Raw genomic sequence first — 18,211 nt, 5'->3', positions numbered from 1 at the left:
ATGATCGCCCTCCTTTAACACCAGAAGTAGGCAGAATACTTGCAAAAGTCCTTGGTTTGAGCAGAGTCCAACTGCCCGAACAAAAGGCTGCTTTGGCTCTCAAGTCTCTTAGATGGTTCCTGATGGATGTTAAAGGAGAGCTATTTTTTTCTCCAGGCTGTCAGTCTTTTTCTATCATCTCAAAGGGGTGTCTCCTGAGAACAAATGGCCAATCATCCCGTTTGGGGATGGGTGTTAGGCAGTAACCAAGGTTATGACCAAATCCCTTACAATTTCATACTATGGCCAATAACCTTCAATAGGTACAGGTAGCATCCTAGCAACTGGCAGATTAATATTTAGAATTATATTCCAAACGCAAAAGGTACCAAACATAGCATATCCTGCCACTCCAGATAAAAGATTACTTTCTACTCTCTTGTAGGTGCTAACATAGGGATGTAAGGTCTCATGTGACTCATATTAAAATGACCTATCCGAATATATACTTCATATTAATGTGCCCAGTTCCTGCTGAAGTTTATGAATTTGTATGAAAAATGACTCATGTGGAATGTATGTTTTATGGCAAACTCTAATGGCCTAATAGGTCATGATTGCCTGAGTTATTGTTTTACGATTGGGCAGAGGAAAGTGGTTTTCAAGCAGACCCCCTGGAACCAGACTAATTAGTGGTTTACAGCCATGGAGCTCATCTAGCTGTGTTTAATTTAGGATAAGAGGCCCTTTTGACCTCTGTTCACTTACAGACTCACATTCCATTCAAAAGGGAGGAGGGAGGACAGGAGAGACAACATGGTTGCGACCTAACAAGATGGGTGTCACGTACAGCGTCCATGCCTCTATTGCGCACAATCGGCACAGTGATCAGCTCCTGGGATACTCTGAGTAGGACCTGATTAGGGACTTTCATTTGTGACTGCAGTTAGGAGGATTTAGTGTGAAAACTGCCCTCCTATTGATTGCTGTTATCATTTTGGAGTATCCGGTGACCTTAGACTCCTTTCCTGTTCAAGGTATTCAGCAGTAAAATCTAAAAAGACATCTCCTAGACTGAACCTGAATTGTTGATGTGTGTGTGTGTGTGTGTGGAGCTATGCTTGTGAGAATGACAGCCTCTGTACAAAAAGGGGGGACCTAGGCATATTCTCAGTGGGGGTAATCACTACATTTATATTTTACAGAAACATTGGGAAATATTTTTATTAGACAATATACTTTGGTGTATTTTTAGTGAAATTTTGTGTTTTGTATAAATCAATGCACTAATATAGTGTGACATACAAATGCGGAACCAATTTTTTTATTCTTTAAGGTATCTGCTTTCAGAAAATGAATGTTTTGGGGGTTTTAAGTTATCTTCAGGCCTAAAATGATCCTTTTAGACATCTATGCAAAAAAGGAAAAAAATGTGGCAGCGAAAAGGTTAAACAGTTGGCTGACGCTGGCAGCTTTCCTGGGGATCATACCATGAAGGTACACAGGCATAATTCATAGTTGTCACCATTAGGAAACCAGCCCTTGGCATGCAGCCATCGCTGGAATACACGTATATAGACAGAAATTGGCTGCAGGAGATCAGCACCATGGAGATGAAACAAAGGATGAAAAAAATATGAAAACCACAAAAGTTTATAATATGGAAGAATCAATCAACTACCACAGTGCTCACCATAGGAACACCAGGGATTTCACACAAAGGAAGCAATACAAAGAGAACAGGATACTTTTTCACAGTACATGGTACAGAAGGCACATATCAGGAATATGAAATGCTGACTTTACATATTCTTTAGGCTGTTTTTTCAAACCAAAAACACTTAAAGTAAAGGCAAAACATTTTTTGTTTTGGGTAAAGTACAGAGGGATTAGAACACCTGGCAGTTTTTGTTGCTGTCTATGCCCCTGTTAAGCCCTGTACACACAGGCCAAATATCGGGTGGTTCTACAGAAACTGGCCGACATTCGGCCTGTGTTTACACCAGCTTGGCCAGCTTCTGTCGAATGGACATGCTGGAAAACCAGTATCCGTTTGGCATCCGATCAGTGCTGACAGCCAATGGCTACTAGTGCTGACTGGTGCGTTCTGGCATTGGGGAAGTCTCCCTGTCAGAACACAATAGTTCAGCGGAGAGATCACATAGTTAGTACAGCAAGCTTCTCCCCAGCTCTTCAGTTTTTTTTTTAGTTCAACCTTCTGAACAAAAACAAACTGATAGTGTGTACCCAGCATTGGGGAGATTCCCCCTCTATTTGTTCTGTTTATTATTATCATTGAAAGTAAAAGAAAATCCCAAATTTTGGGCCGTCCCCAGAAAAGTAACACAGGGGAAATCTTACAATGAGGACACTAGTTTTGGTGACCTGGGGGGTCCCGAAGGGATTCTCTTAACCACCTGTCCTTCAGAGGACTTTCCCCCCTTCCTGACAAGGCCATTTTTTTGCGATACAATGCTGCATTACTTTAACTGACAATTGCACGGTCATGCAACATTGCACCCAAATGAAATTTATGTCTTTTTGTTCCCACAAATGGATCTTTCTTTTGGTGGTATTTGGTCAGCTCTGCATTTTTTATTTTTTGTGCTATAAACAAAAAAAGACTGACAAGTTTGAAAAAAAAAACTTTTTTACTTTTTGCTATAAAATATATCCAGTAAAACAATAAAAAAAAATCAAATGTCATCATAAATTTAGGTCAAAATGTATTCTACTGCATGTCTTTGCTACAAAAAATCCCAATACGTGTAAATTAATTGGTTTCCGTGAAAGTTATAGCGCCTTCAAATGACAATATACAGTATATACTGGAATTTTAATTTTATTTATTTAATACTAGTAATGGCGGTGATCAGCAACTTATAGCAGGAATGCTGCGGGCATTCTGACACTGGGTGGGAACTTGCTAGCTGCTACTGACATCCCCAGTGACACGAATACAGTGATTAGTGCTAATAAAAAGCACTGACACTGTACTAATGGCACTGAGCAGGAAAGGGTTAACATCTGGGGTGATCAAAGGGTTAGCTGTGTGCTGTTTTACTGTGTTGATTGTGTGTGCTTTACTAAGTAAGCACTCTGCTTTGTATTTCTCTGCTATACAGAGCAATACAAAGCAGCATGCTGGTGCTAACAGGGGGGAGATCTGTATTGTTTACACACAGACCTCTCCTTTGTCAGTGTTCCTCAGCGATTGCCGGGTGCTGGCAGGGAATCTCCAGCCGGGACCTGGTGATCGACAGCTGCAGCCACTGCGTGAGTAGAACGGTGCACGCCCCCTACCCGGAAGTAAGAAATTACCTATATATACACGTTATTTTGCGCAGCTCTCCCGCCCTGTAGCAGTAGTTTTCCTATAGGGCGGTTGGGAAACGGTTAATTTGCAGGGATTTCCTCTCACTTTTCGCTATGGGACAGGAAGTGAAGAGAAAACTGCAGTGGGTCACAGATGGCGAAAAAATCTGACAGGGGTTATAACCCTCCCTTACTCTATCCAAAATGAAATGTTTTGCCTATAGTTCTACTTTAATGCAATAAAAATACTTTATAGTTTGGAATGGGGTATAAAAGGTTGAGCACTAGTGTCAGACATACATGGCTATGTTTTTTGTTCGTTCAGGCAGCAGGCTTCCCCATCTACACTATCGCAGTGGATGGGGAGCTCCTTCCCGCTGTAACGCTGACAGAAGAACTCTTCCACCATCAAAATACACCGATCAGTGCTGCAGTCAACTAGTTGCATGTGCTGATCAAAGCAGGATTTTCCCATACAACCATTCAAGCCGACTGACAGGTCAAATTTTCATGAACGGGAACAGCCATAGATGGATTGAGGTTCGATCCATCTGTGGTCAGCTCAACCTAAAAAAAAAAAATGAAGCTATGGTTTTAGGGCCGGTTCACACTATACAGTTGCAAGAAAATATATGTGAACCCCTTGGTATTACGTGGAGTTTTGCATGAATTGGGCATAAAATGTGCTCTGAACGTCATCTAAGTCACAACAATAGAAGAACACAGTCTGCTGAACATAATACTACACAAACATTAGATGTTGCCATGGTTTAATTGCACATAACATGTAAACATTCACAGTGCAGGGAGGAAAAAGTATGTGAACCTTTGGACTTAATAACTGGTTGACCCTCCTTTGGCAGCAATAACCTCAACCAAACGTTTCCTGTAGTTGCAGATCAGACCTGCACAATGATTTGGAGTAATTTTGGACCACTCCTCTTCCCAAAACTGTTTTAGTGTAGCAATATTCTTGGGATGTCTGGTGTGAATCGCTCTCTTAAGGTCATGCCACAGCATTTTAATCTGGTTGAGGTCAGGACTCTGACTGGGCCACTCCAGAAGGCGTATTCTGTGCTGTTGCAGCCATTGTTTTGTTGAATTACTTGTATGCTTTGGGTCATTGTCCTGTTGTATCACCCATCCTCTGCGGAGCTTCCGTTGGCGGACAGATGGTCGTACGTTTTCCTGCAAAATGTCTTGATAAACTCTGGAATTCATTTTCCCATCAATGACAACAATCCGTCCAGGCCCTGAGGCAGCAAAGCAGCCCCAAACCATGATGCTCCCTCCGCCATGTTTTACAGTGGGGATGAGGTTTTGATGTTGGTGTGCTGTGCCTTTTTTTCTCCACACATAGTGTTGTGTGTTCTTCCCAAACAACTCAATCTTGGTTTCATCTGTCCACAGTATATTTTGCCAGTAGTGCTGTGGAACATCCAGGTGCTCTATTGCAAACTTCAAACGTGCTGCAATATTCTTTTTGGACAGCAATGGCTTCCTCCGTGGTGTCCTCCCATATACTCCATTCTTGTTTAATGTTTTCCTTATTGTAGATGTGTCAACAAAAATGTTAGCATGTGCCAGAGATTTCTGTAGGCCTTTAGCTGACACTCTGGGATTCTTCTTTACCTCATGCAGCATTCTGCGCTGTGCTCTTGCAGTCATTTTTACAGGACGACCACGCCGAGGGAGAGTAGCAACAGTGCTAATCTTTCTCCATTTGTAGACAGTCTGTCTTACCGTGGACACATGAACATCAAGGATTTTGGATATACTTTTGTAACCCTTCCCAGCTTCATGCAAGTCAACAATTCTTGATCGTAGGTCTTCTGAGAGCTCTTTTCTGCGAGGCATGGTTCACATTAGACAGTGCTTCTTGAAACCAGTAAGCCTAAAACAGGTGTGTCAGGGATCCCGGGCTCGCGGCGGTGCGCGCATGCGCAGAACGCTGGGTCCTTGGCGATCGCGGCAGGGGCCGCGCATGCGCACTAGCGATCGCGGCCGCACCAATGGAAAAACAGGGTGCCCTATTTAAACGGCCCTGTGCATATCCAAGTTGCCGCAAGGTCTTGTTCCTGTCCTGTAAGTACACTTCCTTGTTGCCGAACTCTGCCTGTTCTGATATACGCTGACCTGCTCCTGCTCTGACCCCGGCTCGTTCCTGACCATCCTTTTGCCTGACCCTCGGTACCACGCTGCCTGCTACCTGCTGAACCTGGCTTGTGACCCCGACCATTCTCCGCTTACTCCCCCTGTACCACGCTGTCCGCACGATACCGACCCGGCTAGTCTGACCTCGCTTACCCCTGACAGTCGCCCATCCATCCCGCTCGGATCGGGATCTGTCATCCCATCCATCCCGCTCGGATCGGGATCTGTCATCCCCTTCACAGCAGGCTCAACCCGGGCACATACCCTCAGCGGGACCCCTCTGCCACCACCGGGGGTGCCCAGGAACGCGACCTGGTTTCAGTCTTGCACCAAGTCCATCCCCACCATCAGGGGCCCTGGTGAAAAGGCAGACTGGGACTTAGACTCCGCGTCCTGGGAAACCCCGTGCCGTGGACCACTAGAGATCCCGTTGGGCGGAGCCTGACAGTACCTTGCGGCCATGACTGAGCCTGGAAGGGGAACTTCCCCTCTGGATGACATCTGTCAGCAGATGGAGACCCTTACACTGGGAATTAGGGGCCTACAGGAGGGTTATACGGAATTGGACAGTCGCATGCAGACGTTAGCTACATCTGCCAGGGGGTCTGGGGAACCCACTAGGGAGACACCGGGGTTGTTACCCGTACCAGAACCCCATGTCCCCACACCAGAACGTTTTTCTGGAAACCAAAGTAAATTCAGGGCCTTTCGTAGCTCCTGTCAGCTATACTTTGACCTCCAGCCTCGGACCTTTTTCTCCGAATCGGTGAGAGTAGGGTTCATCATTTCCCTACTACAGGGGGGACCCCAAGACTGGGCCCACCGGCTCCTAGAGAATCGAGACCCACTGTTGAAGTCAGTGACAGTATTTTTTGAGGCTATGGCCCTCTTGTATGACGACCCGCTGCGCACCGCAACGGCCGAGAGGGCCCTATATACACTCAGGCAGGGTCACCGGACAGTGGAGGACTATGCCGCCGAATTCAGGCATTGGCGTAGTGACAGCCAATGGAACGAGGCGGCTCTGCACCACCAGTTCCGCGTAGGGTTAGCTGAATCCCTGAAGGACGAATTGGCCCGAATAGACATACCTAGCACTTTGGAGGCCTTAATAACTTTGACTATTCGAATTGACCGCCGGTTGCGGGAGCGCAGGCAGGAAAGGTGCAACCAAGGACAAGGACCAACTGGAACACCCCCTCGGGCTTCAACCCAGTTGCAGCCGGCAAGCCAGAATCAGGATGCTATGGATACACCCAAGACCGGGCCATCGGGAAGGATACGGCCGACACTTACACCTGAGGAACGCCAGAGCGTCTTACCAACCATCTCTGCCTCTACTGTGGGGGAGCAGGCCATGTGGTATGTACCTGTCCAGCCAAGAGGGATAAGTGTTCCGCTGTTTTCTCTACGGTCACTTCTAACAGTGTGGGCAACAGCAGTTATCTAGCGGTACCTGTGTCACTTCAGCTGCCAGGGAGAACAGTGGTAACCATGGCAATTGTGGATTCTGGGGCATGTAGTTGCTTCATAGATTTGGACTTTGCAGTTCAGCAACAAATTCCCCTACAAACTAAGGAGGTGGGATTGAATATTTTTCTAGCAGATGGATCACGTATTAAGTCAGGGGTGGTGGACCACGAGACCCCACCTATCCGTACTACCGTATCGTCCCATCATGAAGAACTCCTTCGGTTGGACGCCATAGCATCCCCATTATTTCCAATTATTTTGGGGCTCCCGTGGTTACGAGCCCATAATCCCCAGGTGGACTGGAAGGTGGGTTCTATCCAGTTCCTCTCCACATACTGCCAGCAGCACTGCCTCCCTAAGACCTCCCCGATTCCGCCGACTTTGTTGTGTCTAGAGACAGATGCGGAGCTGGCGCAAGTCATTCCTTCAGCCTACCATAATTTTCTGGATGTGTTTAGCAAGCGGGGGGCGGACACTCTCCCCCCGCACCGAGCTTATGACTGCCCAATTGATCTCCTCCCAGGGTCGGAAATCCCATTTGGGCGGATATTCCCCTTATCCGAACGGGAGTTAGGGGTACTAAAGGAATATATCGATGAAAACCTCCATAAGGGGTTTATTAGACCCTCCACGTCACCAGCCGGGGCGGGCATTTTCTTTGTGGAAAAAAAAGACAAGTCCCTCCGGCCCTGCGTAGATTACCGGGACTTGAATAAAGTCACGGTAAAAAACCGTTACCCGCTACCACTAGTCCCCGAACTTTTTCAGAGGCTGAAGTCAGCATCCGTCTTCACTAAACTAGACTTGAGAGGTGCCTATAATTTAGTTCGTATCAGAGAGGGGGACGAGTGGAAGACAGCATTCCGTACCAGATTCGGACACTTTGAATATTTGGTTATGCCCTTCGGCCTATGCAACGCCCCTGCCACCTTCCAGCATTTCATAAATGATGTGTTCAGGGACTACCTGGATATCTTCGTCATCGTATACCTAGACGATATCCTTATCTTTTCCCCAACCTTGGAGGACCATAGAGGTCACATGAGGCGCGTGTTAGAATGACTCCGCCAACACAGCTTATATACCAAGGCAGACAAGTGCTGCCTTGAACAGAGTAGTATTTCATTTCTGGGTCTAACCATCTCTCCCACTGGAATAGCCATGGATCCCCAAAAGGTTTCGGCCATCTTAGATTGGCCAGCACCCACCGATAAAAAAGCGGTCCAACGCTTTATCGGCTTTGCGAACTTTTACAGAAAGTTCATTAAGAACTTTTTGGGCCTAGTGTCCCCTATCACCCAGCTGACCAGGCAGGGGGTTCGCTTCCAGTGGACACCTGAGGCACAGAGGGCTTTCGAAGCCTTAAAGGAATTGTTTACGGCAGCTCCTATTTTGAGCAGAATGCGGTCGGGGCGATCCTGTCCCAGAGGAAGGGTATCAAAGAGCTTATGCACCCGGTGGCTTTCTTCTCCAGGAAACTAACTCCTGCTGAAAGGAATTATGATATCGGGGATCGGGAACTCTTGGCGATCAAGGTGGCACTAGAGGAATGGAGGTACTTGTTAGAGGGGGCGGTACACCCAATATTGATTTTCACGGATCATAAGAACCTGGAATATCTGAGGACAGCTAAACGTCTGAGGCCACGTCAAGCCAGGTGGGCACTGTTCTTTTCACGGTTCTTTTTCCATATAACCTATAGGCCAGGGTCTAAGAACACAAAACCAGACGCGCTCTCCCGCATGTTTGGGGATCCCGAAGAGAGTCCCAAGCCAGACACTATCCTGTCCCCAGGAAATTTCCTAGTCCTCCAATCGGAGCTCCATTCTAAACTGCAGACAGCGTCCGTAGGAATGCAAGGTCCACCCAGTGTCCCCTTACTAAATAGGGAGGGACTTCTCTGGAAGGAGGATCAGATTGTGGTCCCTGAAGAAGCCCGTACATTGGTATTAGGATACTGCCACGATCACCCGCTGGCCGGGCACTTTGGGGTACGTAAGACCTTGGAGCTGCTGCAGCGTACTTTCTGGTGGCCTATATGGCCAGAGAGTGCGAAACCTACATAAAGGCCTGTCCCGTTTGTCAGAGAAACAAACCCACTAGGAATAAAGCTTGGGGTCTCTTGCGCCCATTACCAATACCCGACAGGCCATGGACTATGATTTCCATTGACTTTATCGTGGAACTTCCACCCTCTCAGGACCACACAGCAATCTTCGTGATTGTAGACCGCCTGTCCAAGATGGCCCATTTTGTACCTTTAAAGGACACACCTACGGCCCTTGAGACAGCACGTGTGTTTATTAAGGAAGTGGTAAGACTCCACGGAATTCCCAGGGATATTATATCTGACAGAGGGGTTCAGTTTACATCCAGGTTGTGAAACCCTGGGAATTAAGTTATCGTTCTCCTCAGCTTATCACCCACAGACCAATGGCCAGACGGAGCGTACAAACCAGACCCTAGAGCAGTACCTCAGGTGCTATACCACCTTCCTCCAAGATGACTGGGTTACTCTCCTGCCGCTTGCGGAATTCGCATATAACAATGCGAGTCACTCTGCTACTAGACAGTCCCCGTTTTTCGCGAACTATGGGTTCCACCCTGTATTCCTGCCAGATCTGATCCCGGAGGTCGCAGTTCCGGCCACGCAGGATATGTTGACCTTTTTGTCAACCAATAGCAAGGTATTGCAGGAAGCAATGGCAAAGGCCCAGGGTGACAATAAGAGGGCATTTGATAGGAAAAGAAGAGGGGAATTAAGTTTGCGGCCAGAGGACCAGGTTTGGTTGTCCACCGCAAATTTAAAAATGTCCTGCCCTTCAAAGAAATTGGCTCCCAAATTCTTGGGGCCTTTTCGGGTCAAACGTAAGATCAACGAGGTAGCATACGAGCTTGCACTGCCCGAGTCTATGAAGGTTCATCCGGTCTTCCACGTGTCCCTGTTGAAACCAACAACTCCAGACCCCTTCCCGGATCGTAGGTCTAAACCTCCGGAGGCAGTAGACGTGGATGGGGAGGAGGAATTTGAAGTTGAAGCTTAGATTGTAGGAAAAGGGGAGGCCAAACTCAGTTTCTGGTTAAGTGGAAGGGATATGGGGCGGAGGAGAATTCATGGGAGCCGGCCCAAAATGTGCACGCCCCAAGACTTGTGTGGGAATTTTTTCGGAACCAGCCCTTAAGAGGGGGTCAGTTGGGCATCCGGAGGTTGCCCGTAGGGGGGGGGGCAATGTCAGGGATCCCGGGCTCGCGGCGGTGCGCGCATGTGCAGAACGCTGGGTCCTCGGCGATCGCGGCGGCGGCCGCACATGTGCACTAGCGATCGCGGCCGCACCAATGGAAGAACAGGGCGCCCTATTTAAACAGCCCTGTGCATATCCAAGTTGCCGCAAGGTCTTGTTCCTGTCCTGTAAGTACGCTTCCTTGTTGCCAAACTCTGCCTGTTCTGATATACGCTGACCTTCTCCTGCTCTGACCCCGGCTCGTTCCTGACCATCCTTTTGCCTGACCCTCGGTACCACGCTGCCCGCTACCTGCTGCACCTGGCTTGTGACCCCGACCATTCTCCGCTTACTCCCCCTGTACCACGCTGACCGCACGATACCGACCCAGCTAGTCTGACCTCGCTTACCCCTGACAGTCGCCCATCCATCCCGCTTGGATCGGGATCTGTCATCCCCTTCACAGCAGGCTCAACCCGGGCACATACCCTCAGCGGGACCCCTCTGCCACCACCGGGGGTGCCCAGGAACGCGACCTGGTTTCAGTCTTGCACCAAGTCCATCCCCACCATCAGGGGCCCTGGTGAAAAGGCAGACTGGGACTTAGACTCCGCGTCCTGGGAAACCCCGTGCCGTGGACCACTAGAGATCCCGTTGGGCGGAGCCTGACAAGGTGTGTGTTTTTTAAGGGCAGGACAGCTGTCAGCAACACGTCCAATATCATCACACTGATTGGAGTCAAGGTTGGCTCACTCCTGGCTCCAATTAGCTCTGGGAGAAGTCATTAAGCTAGGGCCTCACATACTTTTTCCTCCCTGCACTGTGAATGTTTACATGTTATGTGCAATTAAACCATGGCAACATCTAATGTTTGTGTAGTATTATGTTCAGCAGACTGTGTTCTTCTATTGTTGTGACTTAGATGACGTTCAGAACACATTTTATGCCCAATTCATGCAAAACTCCACGTAATCCCAAGGGGTTCACATACTTTTTTCTTGCAACTGTAGAAATGCAGTCCAGATGTGTTCCGAATGAGTTTTTGCCTGCACATTTTTGGCACGTTCCGGTGCGTTTTTGATGCATTCCAGTTCATTTTTTCCCCTCTATTTTTCATTAATTTAAATAGGGACATGTGCGTTCCAGTTAGTTTTTGGTGCGTTTTGGATGCGTTATACCGCATTCCAGTACAGTTCTGTGCATAAAAAATGCAGCATGCTCTACTATTTCTTCTGCAACTGGAACTGCAAGCCCTGATGTGAACTATGACATTGACAACCATATAACCTACTTTCTGTGCATTTTGGATGCAGAAAAAAAGCACACTGAAATGCATGTAGTGTGAACTGGCCCTTAGTCTGACTTTAAACAGACTACACTAGGTATACAGGTGTGTTCACACATCTGCATGCTCGTGCGTTTTAACCCTTTTGCTGCCAGAGCAATTTTTAGGTTTTTTTTGCACTTGTTCAAAAAAATCATTTTAGCTGTGAAGATTAGCTAAAATCCTCAAATATTATACATATTCTGAAACCAGACACCGCAGAGTGTAAAGTTGTGGAAGTTCTGATTTTTTATGTCATACTATATTACCACAACAGTTTAAGAAATGCAAAGTCAATTATAAAGTCAGTTTTAGGGCATGCAAACACAATATATTACTCATTTCAAGGTGAAATATGAAAGATGAGGCACACCACGTAAAAAAATACACAACATGTCAAGCTTTAACCTCCCTAGCGGTATGATTCTGTCAATATTTCTGTGCTCAAAGCGGTACATTTTTTGCATGGAAATATGTTGTTTTTTTATTGTAGGCCTGTAATTTTTAGGAATAACTAACTGAAATCTGTCCGAACAAGAGTCTAGTAAACATCCCGGGTATGATAAAATTGAAGAACGAAATCATAAATTATACTAATAAAAATGCAGGCAGGGCACAGGACAAATCATTAGGGACAAAATGTATGTGAAATGGTTTGATACAGTAATGGAATACTATGTGATTTTAGTGTATTTACAGTAGTGAATGTCACTTTTTAACATTTTTAAATTTCCCACTGGTTACGTCCCCCATACGTCCCGACACTCGCAGGGACCAGGACCCGGAAGACGGATACCAGCATCGGCCGTAGGAGATGGCCTGGGACGCTGCAAGGGGGACATCGCGGGAGCGAAGGACAAGGTAAGTGAAACAGGGAATCCCAGAGCAATGTTGCAGGGTAATACTTAGTGTAGCTCGGGGTTACAGCTTTTGGTACTGAAAGTTAACCCCGAGCTACACTCAGGAATACCGCCAGGGAGATTAAAATTGCACGCAAACATTAAACGATACCCTATATTTTCCACAGACATCACTTTAAAAGCCTCGCAGGTTTTCATTTAGAGTTAACCGTGAATAATAGGCCAAAGATTACTGCTCTCACTCTGGTGTGCGCAGCAATATGTGACGTGTATCGCAATCAACATGTTTGGGCATAGATGCTCCCAACACATGTATTCACGTTCGTACATGTTTGCATGTAGAGAGAGAATTTTACATATTCGGGGCAGGGAGAGCTTTTAAGCACTTCAGTGTAAGAATGCCATTAAGAATCAATGGAACCTCCTTATGTCTACTAAAAAGCAGCCTGCAGGTTCGGAATGTGTGCAATTTCGCAAGCCTTCCCGACCTGCCCCCAAATGTGATCTTAGGCTTACGCATTCTTACTTTTTTAGTGTAAATACCGAAATCTGACTTAATATCAGCTTCTTGCAATCGTTGTACAGCAGACGGACAGATCGAACTGTCAAAATAAAAACAGTAGGAGATTCATCCATGCATGCTGTATAGTGTGGATGGAGAAATCAGTTAAGCTGGCTATACACTGATCAAAAGCAGTGTAAAGCCATCCCTGCTCGGGAGAAGTTGATCGTTCAATTGACAGCAGTCAAAAAGGACATGCTGGAGAACATTTCTCAATCCAATTGGCTGATTTCATCCAACTGGCTGCAGCCACCAGGGGTGGACTGACCATTTGGAAACTCGGGCACTGCCCGAGGGCCCGGGGTCAGTAGGGGGCCCCATGAGATGCCCCTGGTACCTTTTTCATAGGCTTTTTTGAGTTTGGGCAAGGACACAGGGGCCCCATGATCCCCTATAGCCCGGGGGCCCCATGAGTTGTCAGTCCACCCCTGGCAGCCATTGATCAGTGTACTCTGACAGTGGCAAGTCCTGCTGTCACAATACAATGTCCCGGCAGAGGGATTCCTCCATCCACCTCATTCGTTCAGTCTGCTGGTTGAAAGGAAAAAAAAAAAAAACGAACCATCTACGGCCAGCGTTTGTAGCCAGACACAGCAAGCCAGTTATAGTGTATAGCAGTATTCCCAAGTACAATTAGTGCTTAAAAGTCAATGTAACACACAAAGAAGAGATATCAGTGCAGCTGGAAGTAGTTAAAATCAGGAACAATTCCTTCCAGGGACAGACCTTCATAATCTAGTACTGTCCCAGGACGGCTGAACCTATTGTTTTCGATTGTAAGCTCTAAGGAGCAGGGCCCTCTGTTTCCTCTTGTACTGTAACTGTAATGTCTACCTTCTTTTTGTAATATATTTCATTTTGTATATAAATCCTGTATAATAATAACAACAATAATAATAATGAACTGTCGGCAGAAGAAACAATCACATACAGTATACACAGACACGGGAAGGATTTACTAACCAGACAACTGTAATGGGCTAGGATGTTTTCATCAGATGTATTCCGTAGGCTCCCATATTCCTCACCCTTCTTACAAAAAGTGCAGAGCTCCTCTGGCACGTCAGCCATAGAGGACAGAGCTAGAACGGAAAAGCAAACTCCTCCAGACACTTTCACTTTCTATTACCGGATTGAACAGAACACAGGCTGTAGGATGGGCCAGTCGGTTATGCAATACTGTGTTTGTTTTCAAACTCTTAAAGCGGTATTAAACCCCAAACCAAAAATGTACCAGGCATTAGATGTGGTGGCAGCATTCGGTTCATTTTTTTTTTGGCTCCCCCTTCCTTTATTTCATGTGGATTCAACCAGAAACACACTTCCTGTCTGAAGCTGAATTCACACTGTCTTGCAGTAAAATGCAGGGAACATGGATGTACATTTCCATCATTTCATCATGGATTGATTTATATTGCATACATGCTGCATAACACAACGACGCAGAGTTGGAGTGTGAACAGGACACAATTTTATTTTAATGTGTATGCGTTGACCTGCATTTTACAAGTGTGCCAAAATGCAGATCAGTGCGTTAAAATTCGCATAAACTTGAAATGTACATTCATTTTCCCTGCATTTTACTGCAAGTCAGTGTGAATTCAGCCTTAGGGCGTCTGAATTCTGGATGAAGTAGTAAAGCAGACAGCTTTGAACAGCAGCATTGTCAGCCAGGGGAGAGGGTAGGCCACATGCACACAGTATTCTTTTAGACGTATTTTCTCTTTATAGGAGAAAAGCTGCAGAAAAAAAAAAAAAAACGTGGTAGAAATTGAGTTTTTGCGCGCTTTCAACCATTTGGTGTTAATGCATTCTAATGACCAGAATAATAATTGATTATATCCATTAGAATTCATTAATGTGCGTCTGCACAGCCCAAATGCTCCTTTTATTTATTTATTTCAGGTACTTATATAGCGCTGTCAATTTTACGCAGCACTTTACATATATATTGTACATTCACATCAGTCCCTAACCCTCAAGGGGCGTACAATCTAAGGTCCCTAACTCACATTCATACATACACATACTAGGGCCAATTTAGACAGGAGCCAATTCACCTACCAGTGTGTCTTTGGAGTGTGGGAGGAAACCCACGTAGGCACAGGGAGAACATGCAAACTCCAGGCAGGTGGTGCTATGGTGGGGATTCAAACCAGCAACCCTAGTACTGCCAGGCTGAAGTGCTAACCATTTAGCTACTGTGCTGCTTTTCAAAACTTGCACGTTGTTTTCTTTTTTCTGCCTCTAAACTCCTGTAAATGCCTGTGTTTGGACACAAAGGTCAACATGGAGGGCCATTTAGATGTAGAAAAAAAAAATAGGCATTTTTTAGAATGAGTGTGCATGAGGCCTTAGGGCCCATTCACACCAGATGCAGCTGGATGCATTTTTGACTGCACTCCAACTTCATAGACAGTCCAAAATCCAGGTTATCCTGTGGGTATAGTTCACACAATTGCAGTGCAGTGAAAAAAAAAAAAAAAAAACAAGCAGCTGCATTTTTCTGCACTGCAAATACACAGAAAGGTAAGTAAATGCATGTAAATGCACTGAAATGCAGTGAAGTGTACATAAAAGCCCAAAGAAGATGGTGACCTCAAAGGAAATGTAAGCCTAGGAAAAATGCACGGCAAATGCACATAAAAACACACGTCACTGCATATGCAAAAACACACACTTTGTGTGAATGGGCCCTTAGACTAGCAGATGTAGATGGACTTGACTAACAAACTCAAGCTGAAATCCAACTCACACTTTATAAGCAGTAAGGCCCCTTTCACAAGAGGTGGACCTGTCAGCGGATCCACTTGTTTAGCGGGGGATCTCTCCGCTGATCCCCACTGAGCAAGCGGATGACGGATCCATGTCCGCTCCACTGCTGCCGAACAGACACAGCCCGCTGTCCTCTATGGGTGGTTGGATGGAAACAGACCGCCTGTCCATTTCCATCCGACTGCCATCCCATCCGATCAGATGGACAGAAGGGGAATGGATCCCCATCCATCTCTTTTGGGGGATCGAATTGGATGTTGGAGAGTGTAAATAGACATATCCGCTTACACCCGCGGCTCCATAGAGGAGAATAGAGGTTCTAATCAGGTCCGCCTGAAAAACGGGCAGGCAGACACGTGTGAAAGTGGCCTTATATCAAACAGTTGTGTTCCTTTTGCACCAAAGTTTTATATAAATTGTCCAGGACCAGAGGGGTAAACAGGCTCTAGTGGACAGTTCAGTAAACGTAAAGTCCACTTTATTTGTCAGCAAACAGAAAAAAACAGACTTTGTCTTTAGATTCAGCTCCAGCAAGCCAGGTAAAGCTTCCCTTCATTACAATATACCGTCCAATATGTACAAGTTCCAGGGTACTCAGCTACAGCACATACCAGGGGCGGACTGACAACTCATGGGGCCCCCGGGCAAGAGGGGATCATGGGGCCCCTGTGTCCTTGCCCAAACTCAAAAAAGCCTCAGAAAAAGGTACCAGGGGCATCTCATGGGGCCCCCTACTGACCCCGGGCCCTCGGGCAGTGCCCGAGTTTCCAAATGGTCAGTCCACCCCTGGCACATACAGTATTCAAAGTCCCATTTAGAGGCAGGCTCACCAAGCAGGTAAATCTCAGACAGACAATCGAGTACAGGCCTTCAAAACTGCTTCCAGTTGGCCAGATCAGTACACCATATGGACTTGGCATTCCTCCTCCACCAGCTATAAGCTGGTGGGCACTTCAGACTCTGCTGAACAAACCAACAGTGGCTGCAGGAGATCAGCAGCAGGGAAAAGCAACAAGCAGGGATGTTGAATTTGTATCGCCTGATGCCCGGAACATGTAGTTTCGGGCGTCGAGCAGGCAGCTTTTTTCAACCTTTAGCCGGGCAAGCAGCAGGGTTCATCTCCCTTGTCTCCTCCTCCCATGCTCATCTCCAGGACTTCTCCAGAGCTTCCCCCATCCTCTGGAACTCTCTACCACAATTTATCAGACTATCGCCTACTCTGCTCACTTTTAGGCGATCTCTGAAAACCTATCTCTTCAGGGAAGCCTATACTGCCTTCAGCTAATAATGGAATCTTCTACTCCTCCTACCAGTTCATCCCCCACAGTTACTAACTTTTGTACCACTAGCCCCTCCCTCCTAGATTGTAAGCTCCAAGGAACAGGGCCCTCCTAACCCTCTTGTATTGAACTGTATTGTTGCTGTATTGTCTCCTGTTATATTGTAAAGCGCTGAGCAAACTGTTGGCACTATATAAATCCTGTATAATAATCTGTCAGGTGAAAGTATTCGGACGACAGCACTACAACCCCCCAATCTCCCCGCTTCCTAAGTCTCTCGGGCTCTGCTTGCCCATCTGCAGGCCCGGGTCTGGCTCAGTGTGCAGTGGCGGCTAGAGGGGAGGGAGGAGAGCGAATACGTCCGCTCTCCTCCCCTTCTTGTCCTGACCCGAAAGTGACGTTATGACTTCCGGGTCCCCGTTAACAGATTTCCCGGCCATCTAGGCCGGGAAAGAATGTAATGCAGTGTGATGTACACTGCATTACATTCAGGGGAGCACAGGGGAGACATCCAGGCTTTTTTAGACCCTGGATGTCTCATTAAAGAGAACCTGTCACCAACAAATCATCACGTAGGGGACTTTCTTTGTCCCCTATGTGATGAAAAAAAAAATTAAGTAAAAAAAAATTTTTTTTTCTTAATAGTAAAAAAATCAAAGTTGCACATAATATCCCCTCAAAAAAAAAAAGTGAGGCCCCCAACCCCCACATATAGGCACGTACAAACGTAAATGACCGTGCCGGGGGGGCGCCTAAAAATGATAATGTTTATTGTGATACACATGTTACATATTGCCACGCACGCCAGAATAAGCAATAATTCTAGCACCTGCTAAGACCTCTTTCTTCCATAACACTATACTAATGACCTATAAGGGGCTTTAAGACCATCGCCTATAGAAAATATAAAGTACTTAAATTTGTCACCATTTCACGTGTGCACGCAAATTTAGGGTTTGACATGTTGGATATCCATTTACTCAGTGCATCCTCATCTTTTATATTGTACCAAAAAATAGGGTATTTTATTGCTTTTTTGCACCCTAAAATTAATTTAAGGGTGTTTTTACTGAAATCTTGCAGTTCCTAGACCTTTGCGGTAATATCGTGTGACATAACAGATTGGAACTACCACTATTTTATTCTCTAGGGTCTTTTTCCTTCAGAAAATATATCATGTTTGGGAGTTTTGTGTAATCTTTAAGCCCAAAATGATTTTTTAAACATGTGCAAAAAATGCAAAAATGGCTCTGGCAGCGAAAGGGATA

General features: G+C 46.2%; 1 protein-coding gene across 7 annotated transcripts in view; it reads right to left on the bottom strand.

The window, feature by feature from the left end:
* The window catches only part of LOC149444320 (uncharacterized), a 192,075-nt gene extending 178,061 nt beyond the window's left edge, over positions 1-14,014 (bottom strand). For 6 of the 7 annotated variants that reach the window (XM_089654683.1, XM_089654688.1, XM_089654685.1 and 3 more), the window contains exon 1: positions 13,852-14,014. In XM_089654683.1, the coding sequence (XP_089510809.1) occupies positions 13,852-13,959 (108 nt within the window). In that variant the 5' untranslated portion in view covers positions 13,960-14,014. The remainder of the gene's footprint in view (positions 1-13,851) is intronic. The other variant, XM_089654687.1, reaches the window with a different exon arrangement.
* Positions 14,015-18,211: the final 4,197 nt, after the last annotated feature.

Source organism: Staurois parvus, unplaced genomic scaffold, assembly GCF_062004578.1.
Source record: "Staurois parvus isolate SC_StPar_1 unplaced genomic scaffold, SC_StPar_1.0 ptg000789l, whole genome shotgun sequence".
NCBI classification, from domain to species: Eukaryota; Metazoa; Chordata; class Amphibia; order Anura; family Ranidae; genus Staurois; species Staurois parvus.
Note: the sequence above shows the minus strand (reverse complement) of the source record. Positions and strands in the feature narration are given on the sequence as shown.